Here is a 20,494-nt window from a genome sequence, read left to right as displayed (position 1 = left end):
AATTCAATCATGAATTGCCGGAAGAACAGTTTAATCAAAAATGCACCCACAAATTAACAGCAGCAATGGGAGGGGACTAGGGCTGCCAGGTACAGTTTGGGAAATTCCTGGAGATTTTGGAGGTGGAGCCTGCAGAGGGCAAGGTTTAGGGAGGGGAGGAGCCTCAGTCGATGTAATATCATAGAGTTCACCTTTCAGAGCAGTCATTTTCTCCAGGGGAACTGGTCTTTGTTGCCTGGAGATCTGGGGTAATTCCGGGAGATCTCCAGCTACCACCTGGAGGCTGGCAACACTAGAGGGGTCTCCCAGGTTTTGCTAATTCCATCATAATGTTATCGGTTTCTTCTATTCCTTCAAGGGAGCCGAGGAAAAAGGTTTGTAAAAACGAGGGTTGCCAACCTCCAGGTGGGGCCTGGGAAGCTCCCAGAATTACAACTCAATCTCCAGTACACTGTTCACGAACATAAAGGAGCAGTCAAATAAAACTGGGAAGCAAGCAGCAGTTATTGCTATAAAAGCAAATAACATCGAAACACACAAAAATTTTATCTGAACTAGCCAAAGCCAACGATAAGCAACAACCACAAAGTAGAATTTAACAAATAAAAAAGCAAAACCTAGCTGTACTACATCATCGAGCATGCTTTTCGGCAAATCCTGCATAAAGACCAAGCCACGGGTGTTCCGTGCCATGCTGGGAGTTGTAGTATCTACGTCTTCTCGCCACAGAAACGGAAATAGCATGTCGTTTCACCGGGACTTCCGGTAAAACGTAAGGTCCCGCCATCGGCTCTTTATTGGCACAGAGCGGCATCGCTCTAGGCCGTGCCATCTCCATAGCAATATTCTTGTATACTCGGCCTCATCCCGTTCAGGACTAGACCGGAAGTGCTTGCGAGAACAGCGGTGGTCTGTAGAATGGGTCTGCCTCTATGGCTCTCAGAACGCAGCTGTTTCCTCTGACGTTAGTTCCGGTGGAGGCAGGGCATAATCCAGAGGTGACCAGCCTGAGAACGACAGTGCTGGAGGGGAGGCTGCAGGTAACGCCTCGTTCCCTCTTCTCTCCCCGCCGAAGGAAGAAAATGCGCCCCCGAGCCCTTGTCCCCCAGCATCAGGGCCCCGGTTCTGGATTTTCTGTAGAGAAATGGGGAGTGGCTTCTCACTGGCTGGGGATGAAGCTGCAAGTTTTAAGAGTGAGAGAGCCACCACGTAGATGGTGAAAGCAGGGCCCTGGAAGGATTTTTAGTATGTTTATTATAGAACAAAATTCGAGTCCTATAACAACTTAGAGACCAACACAGTTTTCCAGGGTTTAAGAAGGGTTACCAACTTGGGCGGGTGGGGGAGCTAGGAAGATCACTTCCCCTGGAGGAAATGCCAGCTTTGGATGGTGGACTTTATGGTATACCATAGAGTCTAGGAGAAACTGAAGTTTAGGAGTGGCATCATATCTCCCAAATCTCCAGGAATTTCCCAAGTCAGAGCTGGCAATTCTAGGTATCAACTTTCCTGAGTCAAAGGGTTGCCAGCTCCAGGTTGGGAAATTCCTGGAGATTTGGAGGGTGGAACATGAAGAGGAAGGGGTTTGAGGAGGGGAGGGACCTCAGTGGATTATAATGCCATACAGCCCATCTTCCAAAGCAGCCTTTTTTCCCCCAGAGGAAATGGGTGTTGTGGCCTGGAGACCCGTTTTAATTCTGAGAGATCTCCAGCCACTACCTGGAAGCTGGCAACCCTAACTCAGATTCAAATAAAATGAAGGTCCATCAATCCTTATATCTGGGTCAGAAGGTGGGATGTAAGGCCTATTTGTATCTGAAGAAGGGAACTTTGACTCACGAAAGTTTTATTAGTCTCTACAGTACTACTAGACTCAAATTTTGTTCTACTGCTACAGACTAGCATGGCTATCCACCTGAGGCCAGGTTTATTTTGGTACCCCAAAGGCGTCCTAACAGATTGGAATCTTTGGCACCAGTTCTTATGCATTATCAAGCCTATTTCATCAGCTGCATGAGGAGAAACCTTATCAGCACTGTATGTACAGGTATATAAGTAAAACTAAACCAAGGAGTAGATGCAGAGGAGTTAGCCGTGTTAGTCTGTGGTAGCAAAATCAAAAAGAGTCCAGTAGCACCTTTAAGACTAACCAATTTTATTGTAGCATAAGCTTTCGAGAATCAGGTTCTGACGAAGAGAACTTGATTCTCGAAAGCTTATGCTACAATAAAATTGGTTAAACCAAGGAGTAAGAGTGCAATTTCCAGATCAAGGACTTCGAGTACCATCTGGGGGGAGAGGTTCTCTGTTTAATACCCTAAAGAGTTGCTGACACCGGTTACAGTAGATAATACTGAGATAGATGAACCAACACTCTGGCTTGGTATAAGATGGTTTCAAGTGTTCATATTCATAGATGTATAGTCTGTGTCATTTCTATGCAACAGATGTATATAAGTTGAGAACAGTGAACATTCACTATAGCACTAATATGTTGGTGTACTAAGGTTACACCTGCAATATGATAGGCATCTATTGCATTTATTGAGACCAAATGAGATGCTGTCTCATTGCTGTCTTGCAATGGAACCATTTAGCTGTCTTCTTGCAAAACCTGGGCCACCAATCTTATTGAGCTTGCAGGCACTTTTAGAATTTTGGGAATTGGGAGGGGGTGCCATAGAAAGGCTGCCATGGGGGGCAGAGAGTAATCACAAAAAGATGACAAGTTCTAAGCCAAACACCAACCTCCAGTGGAGGTAACTGTTATTGGATGGGCACTTGCTGCAGGCACAGAGGTGATGCCTCCTGGATTCTTCTGAACCACTTCCTACTCCAGCGAGGTAGACGAAAACTGGGACTTTGGCTCTTGGCTTTGAGGCAGAGATGCTTCGTCAAATAAACAGAAGGGCACCAGGAAATCCATAAGCAGGTGCTAGGTTATTTGAGCTAGGTTGTTTTTTAAAAAATGAAAGAAAAACCAAGCATAGTTATTGTTGAGTTACTACTAGCTTCTGTAGAGCTTAGGAAGTGCTAATGGCTTTACAATTATTTTCACATCTGGCATCTCGCACTTAAGCAATATTATGTCACTGTCCATAGGAGTTTACAGTCTACATGGGGAAAGCAACTTGTGGGCGTTTCCCCATTATCTAGATCCAGTGGTTAAGGAGGTGAAATCTGCAAGCCAAGATCAAAGACTAGGTAGATGGTTGCATTACTGCATGTGTGTATAGAAGCTGTATATTATTGCCAGAATCTGTTTGTAGAAATTGGTCTTCTTTTCAGTCAATTGTCTTGTATCGTTCCTTGAACTTATTTCAGTTGTAGTTTTAAGATGCATGTGAAAAACACAATATGCATTTTTTCCAGTTCTTAAGAAATGGCTTCCTTTGGGTGGAAGAGGAAGATTGGGGAGAAAGTATCCAAGGTAACATCACAGCAGTTTGAAGCTCAGGCTGCAGATGAGCAGGGCCTCGATAGCGATGAGGCCAATGGGCTCCCTGAGGCCAAAAAGAAAAAGGGACTTCTCCATGAAGACTGCTTAGCCCAAAGTAAACAGCTGAAGGACGAAGGAGCAGCTTTGGCAGAAAACGAAAGGTACAGGTTATATTCTTTAGTTTCTCTTCATGGCGCACTTCTTCGGGTGCGCACGTTGCCCTTCTGATTAGATAATCTCCTCAAGAGGATTTGAGATTTGTACAGAGTTAGAAAATGGAAAGCTCACAAAGATCCGCTGCACATGAAATGTTCCCTGATCCACCTGTCCTTAGTTAAGAATGTTCTGTGGGCTCATATAATCTTGTCTCCTCTCATGCATCAGTCCCTCCCCCCTTATCTCTGATGTAATCTGAAAGCAAGCAAGGGTGAACATCAAACCACAGTTTGCAACCTCGGTTAGAGGCAGGTTTGTAAATGGCACTTTGGTGCTGATGCTTTGCTGGCTCAAAGGTGATATTTTTACTGTTCCGTAAACTAGAAGGATCCTTTTATTAGAAGAAGACAACTTCTGTGAACAGAAGGAATAATTATAGGAGTGGATGATCCAACTACAAAAGGAAAAGGGGCCATTGGATTGAAGCCTATGGTTAGCTTTAAAAGACAGTGCAGAGATACCTATCCTGTAGACCGCTGGATTTATTTTTATCTTGCCTTTCCTGAAGGAGCTCAGGAAAGGCTCTTCGGTCTTGTGGGGGTCGGTGAGGTTGAGACTGTCCCATGGTTGCTCAGCAAGCTTTGCAACACAGTGGAGATGTGAACTTGAGCCATCCCAGTCCAATTCTCTGATGGCAGCACTGCTGACTCAGTGGTGCAGTTTAGAAAAGGCAGAAGACTCCTGCAATGTCTTCCCTTCTCCAAACTGCAGTGCAAACGAAAACGAATCCCACCTCATTCCTCTGGCAAATGCACAGAACTCGCAAGGGGGGCTGGGTCTTGGTTCACTTACACTCAGGTTTGGATAAGAGAAACATGAGTCTTCTGCACGGTTTCTCTACCTTTGTTATAGCACACCCCAAATAAGAGCAATCCCCGTCTCTACTCAGAGACCTCTACGCATGCCAGATTGCGGCTGGAAGAAAGGAGCACAAATAGGGCCCAGATAGTAAAGCTGATGTTGATTCCAACCAGGGTATCCCAGATACTAGTTTGACATTCTGACCACTATACCGTACTGCTGTGTTTTTGGTGGGTGGTGATGAATTAAAGGTCAAGAGCCATAGTCTTAGATGTATACCTTGCGAATTACGAAGTGGCCTTTAAACAGTCGAGCAAATCGAGTAGTTATATTGATTATCCACTAGATGGCAGTAGAGACCATGTTAACATTGCAGCATGGCTTGATTTGGACTGAACTACAAGCTGTGGTTTGGTACTAAGTGAATACGCCTTGAAGGATTCTTGGTCTTCCTTGTACAATCAATTGTATAATCTGAACAGAACATATTCAGTGCTTTGGCCACTGAAGGTGTATAGAAATGTATTGTCTTTCACTCTTTTTAAAAAGCCATTGTACTGAAGCATAGCTGGCTGGCAGCATTTCTTGCAGAAGGTTGATGCTTAAAATGAGTGGGAGGTATAAAAGTACATGGCTGTGCTTCTGTGCAACTTCATTATTTTCATTAGGACTTCCCCTGGAGAAGATCCCTGCAGAGCGTGTGACAAAGCGCTGGAACTTCTAAAGCAAAGCACAGCTTGCGTTATTCTGGGAGAGGGATATTAAGCTGTAAATTGTCTCTCCACATGGGACACCAGCACCGTTTCTTTTTCTCTCCTTAACTTTTTATTAATGTACTCTTTAATGACGTTAGCTTGTGCCTTAAGGGGTGTGGGACATTATTAAGTAGAACATGACTATGTCATGGTTTTATGCACCTTTGTTTCATTCAGCATCTTCTCAATTTTGTGGTATTACACATGACATCTACTACGTTTTCATTCATTGCCATAATATGGAGGGTTCATATAAGATACACACGTTGTGGACGGAAGTAGGAATGGTAGGGGAGAATGCTGAGGAGTTGGAGTGGACTGTACTACTTCAGACCTTTTTTTTTTGGCACGCGTCACCCTGTAAAACAAAATTTAAAAATTCTTTTGCAAATAGTCCTTTCAACCGAGAGTCCTGCTTGCATGGGTGGCTTTCTGTTTTTAGAAAGCTGCTTTAAAATGTGTTTCCTTCCCCTGCGGTCTGACGTGGCACAGACCATTCTACCATCTCTTATCTGTTGCACGTGTGGATTGGGCCTGCCTAAGGCTTTTTTCAGCTGAAAAGAGTACCAGACAGGCATGTTGCTGACAGCTAAAGTGTATTTATAGACCAGCACTGAACTTGTTTTGGCACAGCAATAAAAATTACATCATGAATTGGATATAATTTTATAATTGCCTGGGCAATTAGATTTGGACTTTTCTGATTATTTTATTAGTCCATATTGTTCTGTGTAATGAATGCATTGTGCTTATAAAGCATATCTCCTTTCTTATAGTATCTGTTTTTTTGCATATCCTTTCCTGGCTGTTTCCTGGCTTGTCTCCCTCACCCCTTTCCGCACCCTGGGGTATCTTTTGTTGTTTCCGTTTTACTCTATCTTCTGGCTTAAACCTACATTTAAGTGCTGGAACATTAACAGACATGCAAGCCATTAACAATATTACTTTCTCACTCATTATTGCAAGCTTTTAAAATGAATCTGTTATGTTTTTGCAAACAATGGAGTAATGAAAATTGTTTAGCCTCTTGAGACTCAGCACCATTATAGTATATATGAATGCTGCCTCATTCTCTAAATTTATATAGGAGTCAGTATAGTGTAGACTTTGGATTCTGCTCTCCAGTCAGCCAGGAAGTGGGGCTGAGTTACCTTAGCTCTCCTGCTCTCTCTCTGTGAGGATGTCCTATCTCACAGGGTTTGGGGAGAGTCTACAATAGTTCATGTATTTACCATGGGAAAGGCCCTATTTCCTTGTCCCCCTAACTTGTCTTTGAATGCAGGAAAAAACCAAGTAGGGCCATAGATGGCAAACAGAATGCCCATGCTGGGGCCCTCTTCCAGTCCTGCTTTTGCATTCTAGTCCACCTGTAGTAAAAACCAGCACCCTGGATTGGGACTGGAAATAAATGGGCAGCCAGTGAAGATCTTTAAGCACTGATACAGCGCGCTTCCTGTAGTCCGTGTTAGCTAGCTTTCTTGGTCCTGCCTCCTGGACTGATTGAAGTTTTCAAACCATCTTGAATTGGAGGAGGAAACCCTGCGCCTGCTGCCAGGAGCTCCTTAAAAGACGAGTGGGATAAAAATGTGATACATAATTCTACAGCTGGGTAGATGGACAATGTTATATGTTGACTTAGAAGTACATCAGGTACTCAAATACTGGGAGGTATGTAAGCAGCTAAATGAAGTCCTTTCCTGGGTGGGTAGCAGTCATTGTTTGATGTGAGGAAGGTTCACAGAGGACAAGGCTGTTGGAATCATTTAATCAGTTGAGGAAGTCGGTGTCTTGTATAAATACGATATGAAAATGTGATATTTTTTAATGAGCCAAATAATCTCAGAGGAAATGTGGCAGCTGTTTTATAGCACACAGTATTATTATGCAGCAGGAAAGGAAATGAAGTATATGGCATGCACTTGTAACAACAAATAAAATTAGGCTTGTGGTAGGTTGTGTACTTACGAAATCTCAGCCTTAGCAACAAAGTATAGATTCTAAATAGGTTGAACACCTTTATGTTCTGGGTGGAACTCTATCTAGCAAGAAACTCAGGACTGCCACTGACTTTGGCATCCCTGTGTCATGTTCTGCTCTCCCCCCTTCTGGAACATATAATAACTTTCTCTATTTTCTGATGTCATCGCATTTTGCAACACACAAGTATACTGTTGGCTTGAGTTTCTAGGGGCAGGTGATCAGGGCATGGGGAAAGTTTTACTGCCTGTAACTTCAGCTCCTACCTCTTCTGTAGAAGTCCCTTTGGTTGGCAGCAGCTTTATGTTTCTGACCCAGTTCAGTCATGTCTCTGATCACTCTATATTATTTGCAGTAACAGGAAGATTCTGGATCAGGTCCGTTAGAATTCAGAATGTGGGCGTTCTATTAAAAAATACTGCAAAATGGGATAATGAGAAATAGAGGTTTTGGACAACTGAGAATACAGGCCATGAATTGGATCCTGTTCTTCTATGATTTAGAGAGCTTCTAAAAGGTTTTATTATAATCATTTAATGGCCTTTGTGGGTTTAGTAGCTTTCATTATGAAACTGAATCTTCAGTGAGACTATTGAATTTTGGAGATAAAATGGGATTAAGTTGGTAATTATGAAAAATGTAGTGAAATGATACACATTATTATTAGATACACATTAAAAGGAAAACACTGATCATATTTTTAGAAACAACATCTTGAATATATTCTTGTATTAATCAGGCTTCAAAATGTCTTTAACAGATTCATTTTCATCTTTTGATTAATGATAATGCGTTAATTTTATTTATTAAAAATATATATACCTTCTTTGTGGTTCTAATTTAATTGTTTAAAGTGGCTCTTGTAAATAAGAGTGTTCAAGAAAAGCAATGACATTAAACTAAATGAGCAGCAACCATTTTTTTTGCAAATAAAAAGTCACAGCCAAGTGAAATGATGCATAATTCAGCAGGAGCAGTTTCAAGTGTTCAAAGTCTTTCCCTTACATTGTCTTCTAGTATGGCCCTTTAACATAGGTTAGTTGCAGATGGATGGGCAGGGCCTGTCTATAGGCACCTGCAGAGTTTGTGACAGGTGAAATTCGAGCAGGGGAACGTCCTGAACTGGAGCTCAGTTGTTTAGCCATCAGTCTCTGGATTTAAGTATCCCCAGATGGGGCCATTTTGAGAATTAGATATTTAGATGAAACCACTGCAGAGTAGTGATCAAGCTTCCAAGTTCATCAGCATTCCGGGGGTGGGGAGATGTTGGTATGATGGAAAGCACAAACATGCAGGCTGCCTTAAGGTGGAGCAGTGAATGTGTCATGCGTATTTAAATTAGAATGCAGCCTGCTAGGACCCAGAGAGATCTTGGGTGCACCAAAGGCCACCAGGACAAAAGCACAAAAACTAATACCTAAAATATAAAAGCCAACAGTAATTCAGATAGCATCCCCGTGTTGAAGTCATTCAGTCTCCTGCCCATTATTAGTTCAAGGTCCTGACTATCACACACAAAGCCCTTCATGGCCTTGAGTCCAGTAGCACCTTTAAGACTAACCAACGTTATTGTAGCAAAGGTTATGCTACAAATAAAGTTGGCTGGTCTTAAAGGTGCTACTGGACTCTTTGCTATTTGGCTGCTGCAGACTAACATGGCTGACTCCTCTGGCTCTATCTTCGTGGCCTTGACACTCATATCTGCAGGACTACCTCTCCCCTATGTTCCTCCATGGCTGCTTTGCTTCTCTGAGCGAGGCCGTCTGCAGGTACCGTCCAGTAAATGGATGAGATACTGTACTCATGCATTCTCTGTAGGGGCCCTCGCCTTGAGGAATGGCTTGTCTGAGGAGGTCAGGAAGGTTCCCATGCTTCTGACATGCCACAAACTATGTAAAACAGAGTTGTTCAGATGGTCATTTTTACACAGATAGTATGGCTGCATTATAACAGAATGGTTTAGATGTGAAACGACTATCTGGGAGATCCAGGTTCAAATCCCTCCACTCTGCCATGGATCCTTGCTGAGTGACTTTGGGCCTGGCCCACACTTTCAGCCTAACCTATCTCAAAGGGTTGTTGTGAGGATGCAGTGGAGGAGAGGAGAACAATGGAAGTCGTTTTGGGTTCCCATTGGGGAGAAAGGCAAGATATAAATGAAGTAAATAAATAAAATAACGTTACATTGCTTATTCGATGTCTCATCCTGTTGATTGTACTGCCTTATGTTTGTAATCCATCTTGGATCTCAGTGAGAAACATAGGTGATAAATAACGTAAATGAATAAAAGGAGACGTTTACGGAGAATTTTAGGAGAAATTCGAATACTGACTTACTGTTATGTGCATGGACAGATCTGTGGAATAGTTTCCCAAAGGAGGTGTCAGGGGTCTTGGTTTGCATCCTGTCAGCCCTTTTCCGTGGCCAAAAGGGACCCACTTCTCCCTGTTCCAACAGTGGAAAAGCTGGTGGGCTACGACGTCTTGTTCTCTAAGATGTTTTAAATCAAGGAACGATAATTTTAGTAAGGACTGTAGTTTAGGGGGCTTGGCCACTTTTTGTTCTGGAAATCATTCGTAAGCAGCTTTGGCTGTTTTCAGTTGTTCCAGGGAGGAAAAGTGCATTATGAGGATCCCCAAAACAGGGCAATAAGGCACAAATACATCTGCTAGAAGGAGGAAGACGAAATGTATTTTCAGGGCTTTGGGTTACCATGGGAGATCAATGAGCGTTTGGGGATATCTCACTTGTATTAAGTGAATACAAGAGAGACAAACTATGGGGCAATTTTTGTTTACTGTGGATTTTTGCAAGGCACTGTCCCTTCTCTTTCCACTCCCTCATCCAGAGCTCTTGAAATCCAGAATAAGCCATTGTTCTCTTTGGGGAAAATTAACTGAGTTAATATTCCATATGGAAAATATAGGCATTAAATAGTGCACTGCCCTAAATTGAAGAATATCCAATAGAGCCTTCAGAACAGGAAATGAGATCAGTTGGTGCCTGTCCTTACTTTGGAAGCAAACATATCTTTTAAATATCCTAATGCCTATTCATGGATTTTCTGTGTATCAGACATGGCTGGGTTTAAGTATCATGGCTTCTCTTTAAGAAATCTGTGGATTTTTTATTTACAGTACAATTCAGTCTATTAGTCCCATTGAAATCAGTAAATTTAGACTGGAGTAACTCTTCTTAGGATTGGTTATTTAGAGAATCTGTGCTTTCTGTCCAGGGTTCTGCTCAAGAAAGCTCAAAAGTAAAAACAATTACATAAATTAATAAAACATAAAAAACAACAACATAAATTAACCAGTATTAAAAACAAGCCAAGGGGATAAGAACATAACATTAATCGTTGATTGGACTGAATAATATCCATTAAGCACCTCTCATGGTAGAAGCAGACTATAAAACAGCTTAAAGAATAAAACCCCTCAAATAAAATCTGGGTGAAAAAGAAATATTTTGGTCTGGCCCCTAAAAGACAGGTGGGTGCCAAGCAAGCCTCAAGAAGGAGACATTCTAAAGGCAAGATGGCACCACTGAACAAGCCCTGCTGCTGTTCACCACGTGGCTCACCTCTCAAGTGAGAACCACAGAGCGCAAGGCTTGGGAGGCAGATCTTAATTGACAGCCTAATGGCATGCATGCTGTGATGGCCTTTCAAATACCTTGGCCCCACACCAGTTAATCAGTTTGAATTGTGTGAAGAGCCTATGGATTTCCAGTGCTTCATCTTCCCAAAGTGAGGTGCTTATGCAGAAACCATTCTGAAGAGCTTTCTTTGATTACCTCATGGATGACAATAAATTGCTTTTATATTTGACCTAGGACAGCCTGATCTTGTCCGATCTCAGAAGTGAAGCAGGGTCAGCCTTGGTTAGTAATTGGATGGGAGACCTCCAGTGAAGACCAGGGTTGCAGAAGCAGGTGATGGGGTTGCCATGTCAACTATGACTTGAGGGCAGGATTTTATTTTCATATTTGCCTTGTTATCATTACTTCTTGCTAATATAATAACGGTCATTGTGGGATGGAGGGAGAGTTTGTGAACTTTGTGAACTGTGTGACCTCTCTGTTTTCCATACACTGAGATACATTTCACTCCCTATGGAGTCTTGTTTCATTTTTAGGGGTGGAGTGCTGCTTTTGCCATCACTGCAGGAGCATCTCTGTAGGAATCACTTACACATACGAAAGTAAAGAGGAGTAAAGAAGGAACCTGTTTCCTCTCACTGGTTCTTTCAGCCCATTGTGCTTCAAGCTTACGCCTGTCTCCGTGTGCTCATCTGTGAGTTCTGCTTGTCATTTGGCAAGAATATGACAGAATTTTGAAGGATGGCCTTTCTCTGTAATGTGGTCCAGGACTGAACCGTGTCTAGTGCCCAGCTCAAGGGATCTCTCATAAAGAGCTTTAAATGACTTCACAAAACTTTCCAGAGCTGCCTTGGGAAAGTTGTTTAATCTAGTTTTAGAACCTGTATCGATCTGAAACATAGATACTACAAAAAGGATGATTGGTTATTAGAGCAAGAGCAATGCCAGAAGGCTTTTGACAGTGAGCTTTTCATTTTATTTTGCTGCCATTCTGCAGTGTATGTGAGAGAATAAGAGGACCAGTGTGCTCTTATTCTCTCACATACACTGCAGGGGTTGGACTAGATGACCCTAGAGGTCCCTTCCAACGCTATAATTGTATGACTCTGTGATTCTAAGAGAACCACATTATAGTAATATCTCCCAAAAGGTTATTCTTAAAGTTTTCTCTTTTTACAGAAACCATGATAGGAACAACAGGACTGGAGGACATTCATGATTATCTATAATATTTTTATCAGTGATACCGTCTCCCCTCCCCTGCCTTCCCCATGAATGGAAATGGTTTTGTGTCTTGGACCCCTATTCTCAGGGGAGTGATCTTATGCAATGTGCCTCCCAAAAGGTGGTCTCAAGTCAGCTGGCTGTGGAGAGTATAATTCCCTAGGTGTCTGGATGACTTTAGTTTTTCCCTTGCTAAAAACAATATTGTCTACCGGAGTTCAACAGTAGTCCAGTTACTAAAGAATCGTAAAGCGTTTCAGTCAATTAGAGAGAATATCCTATCTAGAATACCTGACTTCTTTTAAACCATCTGTCATTTAACTCAGCTTGATTTGTTACATTATCAGAACTGTAGGAAAGAAGATAAGACTATAGGACTATTTATAAGATCTTTTCAGAGCTTTGCTATAGCTTCTTTGTTTCCATTTGGAGCCAGTTTAGTTCTGTAGTTAATGGGGCATTTCTGGAGTTATTTGTACACATTTTTGTCTTTGTGGTTTGTTTCCATGCAATAGTTGCTTTTTCTACTATTTTTTTGGAACTGTTCTGAACATTTTTGAATTTCAGGCCTTTCTATCAAATGATTTATTTATTTTATTATTTATTTAAATATTTGTCTACTATCTCTTTATTATTAGTCCTTGGGGTGACTGAAATGAATCAAGCAACCCCTATAAAAGTATAATTTAAAACAAAACAAAATAATTTCAAAACTTTAGTAGCACTAAAGTAGCAGTAACTAAGAAAAAAACAGCAACCAATTAAAATCATAATATTATCAAAAGCTGAAAAACAGAGGGGGGAGGACAAAGCCATAGATCAGCCAATTAAAGCCAGATAATTTTTTTAAAAACATTGGTTTGGTGCCCAAACTCCTTAATGATAGTGTCAGGTGTGGTGAGAGAGGGAAGGTTTTCTATAGCTAGGGGGTAGCCACCTGCCACCTTATACCCCCCTGCCTCACCTCAGAAAGTGGGGATATGACCACAGTATTCAGGCAAGATATAACAACAACAACATTTGATTTATATACTGCCCTTAAGGCCAACTTAACACCCACTCAGAATGGTTTACAAAGTGTGCTGTTATCCTCAGATCAGAAGATCAGAATGTCATTTTCAGTTATGAGAACAGCATATATATATGTTAGCAGGGATTAATTAAAATAAATTAGTTGCACTCCTTAGTTGAGACCACACATTAGATCTCTGGCTTCCTTTCAGTGAAAGATTAAATTTATCCAGCCATTTGTTTTAACAGTCCTGACTGAGAGGTCAGAAGGGCGATTAAAGTGTTAAGTGGTCTTGAATGCAGACCTTTGGAGAGAATTTTAACTACTCACACTGGAAAATGAACAGAGTGCCAAGACTTAGTTGCCTATTATCTCAGCCAAGAGACGCCTCCAACAGCGCCAGTTTTCTCAGAAGCACAGTTTGTCACCAGTGAAATAAATAATTGTCATTCAGTGGGAAAAGTGCAGCCAATTAAATCCCCCAGCGCCTCTTCCTGTCTCATCCTGAATTCTTCCTGGTGATGCCAAGTGTGTTCTAGCTTTTTACAACCTCAGCCTTCAGTGCCACTCCATTCATAGTTTTTCTACAAACCGTGTCCAGTTAAAAAGATAAGCTTCTTCAATCAATCCAGAAAAGCTCGTCTCCAACCTGTGATCTTGCTGTCTTTTACAGAAGGAAACCTGGGGGTCCTTTTTTTTAAAAAGAGGTGATTTCACATTTCATCACAAACAGTGATCTTCCATTTGTCTTCCTATGCACAGATTGTAAAGGAAATGGGTTTTAGTCTACTGGAGAAATGGAGTTCAGTTTTTTAAGGATCTCATTAATTAGCATGTCAGAGAGTAATGCTAGGGGTGAGCCATGGCTCCCTGGTGTCTCTAATTGGATCAAGTAATAGATGATGTGGAAGAGTTCTATCTGAGACCCTGGAGAGCCTTCCAGTCAAAGTATTAACCTAGACGGTCTAACTCAGCATAGAGTAAAATTTTCTTGAAAAGTGTTTTATTATTCATCGTGGGAACCACTAAAGATGCATCTGTAGACAGATTCCTGCAATTTGATATTAGTGAGCAGATTTGACTTGTAAGGAATTAGTATCGGTTTCCTTATCAAACCATGAAGGCTGCATCAAGATATTTTATCTGATAACAGCTACTATGGCAGGGTTAGGTTAATAATTTTCAGTCGTATTTATGAGTTTTTTCTTGTAGGCCTATGCATTTTAAGTGTTGGGTAGTGAGACTGGGTTAAATCTAATAGCTCCCTTCCACTAAACTTGCTATTGGATCCAATGCATAGTTGGAAGCTGCTTTACAAATGTGGTTTTGTTACCCTAAATGGGGGGCCTCCTTGTGAGATGGGGGAATTAGCATACAAGGAGAAGCTATGAGAGGGGGTAACTAGCAGGATCTCCACCAATGTATACCAGGATCATTCCCTTAGAAAACCAGGGAGGTGTTCAACAGGAATGGTTTTATTAAAGGGGCAGCAAAAGCAAACACACAGGTAATCACACATAGCATACATACAGAGCTAACTAGAAAATAGGGAGGGAAAGGGAGAGGAATATAGGGACATCCCTAGAGAGTAGCAGCTGAGTTACCAGTGCTTTACGGGAAGAGGAGGGAGGCTCAGACATGCATCTGAGGGTGTGCATAGGATCCCAGGACACACACACTGAGCACAGGGCCCAGCAGTCTAGTTATACTGGGGAATGTACCCTGTGTGTTGCAGGGTAGTCCTTCCTAATGGCTGTCCCTGCCCTTTGCGTTGCTATCTGTCCTCTTCCTGCATGCCACCTTTTCATATTCTCGCTTCCCCCACCCTATGCAGCAATATTGAGGAGGAGGGAAGCCATCTTGCAACTAGTAATGTTACATGTATACACATTTTCCTATGTAGAATATTTCTCTAGGAAAATCATCACGTGAATCCCCATAAGAACGAACTTTTGTGCTTAACTTGAAGCAAGGCTTTGATCAGTATTTTAGAAAGTAAGACCTGAACCTGGAAACAATGTCCTCTATGTCATACGTTAGTTGGTATTTTTCTTCTTCACTGCATATGTATGTTGCTTAATAAAGAATCAAGTAAAATGTTTCCTGATGGTTAATAGAGTGAGTTTCTTAGAATCTTAAAGGGGATTCGAGTGTGGTCAGAGGCTAGAGTATAGCCATCATATGCAAAGGCTGTATACTTCAGAATGCCTCTTGCCTGGGGTTCATAGTAGGATGTGATGTTTGTTGGTTCCTCAAAACATCTGGTTGGCCACTGTAGAAAATGAAATTCTGGACTACTTGAGCTTCAAGGTCATACTTAGAGTGCCAGAAAACCTCAGGTCAACCCTGGATGTGTCACTGTACCAAGTAAATTTGGATTTGTGGTCACCATATCCAAAAAGTTTGGGAACCACTGGTCTTGATCAAGTGAGAAATAGGTGTTACTTTGGTGTGTGTGTTGTGTGCCATCAAGTCACAGCCAACTTAGGGCAACCCCATAGGGTTTTGAAGGCAAGAGACGTTTTGAGGTGGTTTGCCATTGCCTGTTTCTGCATAGCAACCCTGGACTTCCTTGGTGGTTTCCCATCCAAATATTGACCAGGGCTGATCCTGCTTAGCTTCCAAGATCTGACAAGATCGAGCTTCCTGGACCATCCAGGTCATAAGACATGGTATTTTAGCTCCAGTCTTCAAATTTTTTATCTTCTTTGCTTCCATATTTATACTTGATTTTTAGACTCAGATACATAAGTTTCAGTGTATAAATTCTTTGGAGAACCTGATATATTAGGAAGCAGCGGGTGTGGCGCCCCCCCCAAAAAATTTGGGTTTCCTGCTCTGAGTTTACCGAAGCGGGAAAAAGATCTGGAAAAACTCGAATCCCAAAGTGGCAAGTCGTTTTGGGATTCGGGTATTTAAACTGCTTCGGAAATCTTCGGGTAGAGCTCAAAGCAGCACTTTTCTTGCTGTTTGCAAGAAGGGTGTGAAAGAAATTAACTCAGGAACTCCACCCACTCCCATCAAGTAAGAAAAGGCAGCGGAGGAAGCTCAAAGCAGCACTTTTCCTGCTGTGACTGTTGCCACTCTACTCAAAGCTTTCCGAAGCATTCCTAAGCGCACCCCCTGTTAGGAAGACATCATCTCAGTCCAGGCTTTTATGTACTCTAAAAAAATAGAATAAGTATCAAAGCCAAACTAAGAAAACATATCTCTTTCCTTCCCTGTCCCCCCTCACCCCCATAATTATTTTGGGATTCTATGTTATGATACCTCAGCCCCACTTGGGTTTTTGATACGAAAGCAGGTTTTCAAAAGGAGATGCATTCAGACATTGGTGTGTATCTCTGATTGGTCTACATTTCTGTTGCTGCTTTTAATTATCAGGGTTTTATGGCACTTTTAAAACCAAATGGTTTTTAGCTTTATTGATAATTGTATATTTTTATTATTATTAGTCTTTGTAGATTTCACTGCTAAAAGAAGAGGGGGGAATTGCGGAGAAACAGTGAATCATTTGAATCAGTTTTTGCTGAAGAAAATGTAGGACACTTACTCATGCAGGAGCTGTTGTTTTCAGGAAGGATGCCAGAAGAACCAAATTCAGTAGAGATGAAGAGCTGAAGTCTGAGGTGGAGGACATCTTGATGGGTGATTCCCACCCTCCATTCAAGGAGGCAGGAACAAGTTTTCTACTTCCTGTCTTCCTAGTGGGAGTCATCCTTTCTTTCAGTTTCATTCCTGCCTCGACAGGGAGAGCTGCTTCATCCGAGCACTGCCTTGCCTTTCAACTGTTTTTCTTCCTTTCCTTCACTTCTACTTTCCAGAACCTCATTCTTGTCTTGATTACTCCTCTCTACTCTGTCTCCTTGCTATTCTTTTTCTCCCTATGCACCTGTTAGTAGGCTTGCAGGGAAAGCTTTCTCCTTCCTTCCTTCCTTCCTTCCTTCCTTCCTTCCTTCCTTTGGCCCCGGTGGCCATTTCATGGCAAGAGTGAGTTGTAGACTGGCAGAATGTACTCTTCTGTCATGATAGGACGGAAAATCACGGGAGACGCCATGGATTCCTCTCTAAAGGAGAGTTGGAAGCCCTTCTCACTGCCGTTTTCCAGCAACAACCCTAGAGACATTGGGTCATACCATGAAGAAACTGCAGCTGCAGCCACTCCTATCGCGAAGAGACCGGAAGCACAAAAGGTGCTATTCTTCCCTGAGCACAGGAAACACGACAGCTATTTCTGGCCTTGCCAATGAGGGCAACATTGCCAACCCATGAAGAAGTGGCTGTGGAGTGGATTTCTCCACCTCCCTAAGCCTGTCTAGTGGCGTAAAACCCAGTGTGGGGCAGCCAAACTGGTCTAAGATTCAACAGTCATCCTCTGGAGCCCATGGTGAACGAAGGAGGGCTACTAGTGAGTAATGCGTTGGGATCAGGACCCTCGGTAGTATCCCAGGAATTCCTAAATAGGCAGACTATGGAGAGAAAAAAGAAGAAAAAAGCTTATATAGTGGACAAGGATGACCAACCTTCTGCAAGGGAAGCAATACTGCATTGCAGTAATGGAACAGGTTTCCACAGATGCCAGTCTGCCTGGATGGTGAGCAGCACTAGAAGATCCACTGGTGCAAGGTCAATAGTCCAGCAGCGAGACGAGACCCTCTGTCAACATACTAGAGCATTGGCAATTTATCTAGCCCTACTACACTTCAGACCAAGAATACTTAGATGAACAGATTCTAATCAGAACATGTTCACCAATTAAGTAGACAGATATTTCACCAGATGCTTCCATCCTGAGGGCAAAGTAACCAATGCATCAGTATCACAGTGACCACGTGTTCTGCTGTTTGCCTTGCAACCACTCTGATTCCCCTAAAGCTAATCAGGAATTTTTTTTTAAAAAAAGCAGAAATCATAGTGGTAGCACCCTACTAGCACCCTACTGGCTCTCTGCTCTTCAATAGCTGTCAGCATTTCTACCACTGACTCTTCCAATATCTCCGGATATGCTTCAGCAATGCCCAGTTCTGCATCCACACCTTGAATGGCTACATTTAACAGCATGGAGAGTGAGCAGGATTACCTCTCTTGGCTAGGCTATTCTCAAGAAGTAACCGACATGCTACTGGCCTCTAGGAGACAGTCCACTAACAGGATATATAATGCATTATGGAAAGCCTTTGCAGGGGATGCAGAAGAAAAAGAGGTTAATGTCCTGAAACCCAAAACCAGATCCATTCTGTCCTTCCTACAGGTTGGTCAGGTAAACAGTCTAAGAGCCTCAACCTTAAGATGCCAGGTCACAATCTTAACAACAGTGCTACCATGCTACCAGGGTCTGAGTCTGTCCAGACACCTCACATCCATAGCTCCCTCTAGAGTGATACTCTGAAGGATCCACCACAGGTTCACCAATTTCTGACTTGGGAATTGCATACAGTTCTGTCTGCTCTTACCAGACACCCCTTCGAGCCTATCAAGGAAATTCCTCTTAAGTGGCTGAGGACTTTGTTTCTTACTGCAGTTACATCTACATGAGGAGTATCAGAACCGGGTGCTCTTTCAATTAGCTAGAGCTATGTATCTTACACAAGGACAAAGTGGTCCTGAGAACAGATCCTACTTTCATACTAAAAGTGATCTTTCCCTATCACAGATTACTGGAATTATGTCTACTATCAGTTGGCCAAATACTTTTCATCCCAACGAAGAAATGTGGCATACTCTGGATGTAAGACTTACTTTAAAAGCATTTATTCATAGAACAGTGCAAATCTGGAAAACTACTTCCTTATTTATTTCTATATCCTCACCGAATAAAGGAATGAGGATGTCTAAATCAGCCATTAGCACTAATCTCAAGGCTTGCATCATCGAAGTACACAAATTTAAAAACTAGACATACCAGCTAGGATTACTGGTCACTCAGTACGAAGTGCCACAACCAGTGCAGTGTTTGCCAGATGGGCTACAGTTAAGAGATTTGCAGGGCAGTTACTTGGTCATCTGTATCTACCTTTGTTAAACACTATAAGCTGAACACGTACGACTCCGCTGATGCAGTGTTTGACAGAAGTGTATTACAACATATCTTATGACTAGATGACAATGACCCACCCAGAAAATAAGGACACTGCTCTGGGAGGTCCCATCAAGATGTCCTTCGCCTCAGAAGGAGAACGGACCATTGGGTACTCACTGTGAAAGGTCCTCTGCCTCTGAGGAAAGGAGGACTTCTTGTCCCTCCCGAAGTCATTGTTATTTTACACTCTTCTGTCGGACAAATTCACTTCCTGTCCTTTTGTTTCTCCTTAACATGTTGTTACTCACCTTTCTCCTTGTTATTCAATTCTAGAGTGTCATATTCATAATTATGACATTTTAACTGCTTTTGGAGTTGCCAAAACTGAAAGTAAGGGTAACTCCCACTAGGAAGGCAGGAGATAGGAAACTTGTTCCTGCCTCCCTGAATGAAGGGTGGAAATCACCCATCAAGATGTCCTCCTTTCCTCAGAGGAGAAGGACCCTTCATGGTGAGTATCTAATGGTCCATTCTTGGGGCTAATGGACAAATTAGAAACTAACAAGCCACCTGATCTGGATGGCTTTCCCAAGGTTCTTAAAGAACTTTTTAAAACCCTAAATTGTTCATCGCCTGACAGAAATATGCAACATCACTAAAATTATCCTCTCTCCAAGAGGACTGGTAGTTGGCAAATGTAATGTCAGTTTTTAAAAAGGAATCTAGCAGAGACCAGACTGTTGCAGTCCACTTACCATAAAGTCAGTTCCATGCAAATTAATGGAAACTGTTATTGAAGGTAAAGTTATTAAACATATAGAGGAACAGGTCCCACTGAGAACAAATCACTGGCTTCTGTAAAGGGAGGTCCAGTCTCATCAACCTTTTGGAGTTCTTTGTTAATACACTTGTGCGCAAGGGTGATCTAATAAACATTTTATACGGACTTCCAAAAAGCTTTTGACAAAGTGCCTCACCAAAGGTAAACTTAGCAGCCATGAGATAACACATCCTGTAATGGAAATGGTTGAAAAACAGGAATCATAAGGTGGAAAAGACAGTTCTCACAGTGCAGGGAAGAAAACAGTGGAATACCAGAGGTTTCTGTGTTGGGACTACTGCTCTTTAATTTGTTTATAATTGATCTGGGATTGGGGATGGCCAACAAAGTGGCCAAGTTTGGTGATGACACCAAATAATTCAGTATGGTGAGAATCCAGGTGGACTGTTCCAGAGGAATGTTTCCAAATTGGGTAGGAGGGCAACAAGTCTAATGAAAGAAGCTCAGTGTGAGTTAGTGTAAAGTGATGCACACTAAAGCAAAAAAAATTCAGGATACATAGTTAAGCTCTGACCTAGAAAGAGATCTTGGAATTGTGGAGGGCAGCTTGACAACATTGACTAAATATGTGGCAGCAGTGGCAAAGGCAAATTGAAAACAAGATAGGCA

The 20,494-nt window shown here is 42.1% G+C and overlaps 1 protein-coding gene across 2 annotated transcripts in view; it reads left to right on the top strand.

The window, feature by feature from the left end:
* The first annotated feature begins 899 nt into the window (after positions 1–899).
* Positions 900–20,494, top strand: part of TTC33 (tetratricopeptide repeat domain 33) — a 41,819-nt gene continuing 22,224 nt past the window's right edge. For both annotated transcript variants that reach the window (XR_008597520.1, XM_054986842.1), the window contains exons 1-2: positions 900–1,040; positions 3,373–3,600. Coding sequence is in view for 1 of the 2 variants with exons in the window: in XM_054986842.1 (XP_054842817.1) it covers positions 3,383–3,600 (218 nt within the window). In the remaining variant the exon portion in view is untranslated. The remainder of the gene's footprint in view (positions 1,041–3,372; positions 3,601–20,494) is intronic.

This window comes from Eublepharis macularius, chromosome 8 (assembly GCF_028583425.1).
Source record: "Eublepharis macularius isolate TG4126 chromosome 8, MPM_Emac_v1.0, whole genome shotgun sequence".
Taxonomy (NCBI): Eukaryota; Metazoa; Chordata; class Lepidosauria; order Squamata; family Eublepharidae; genus Eublepharis; species Eublepharis macularius.
Note: the sequence above shows the minus strand (reverse complement) of the source record. Positions and strands in the feature narration are given on the sequence as shown.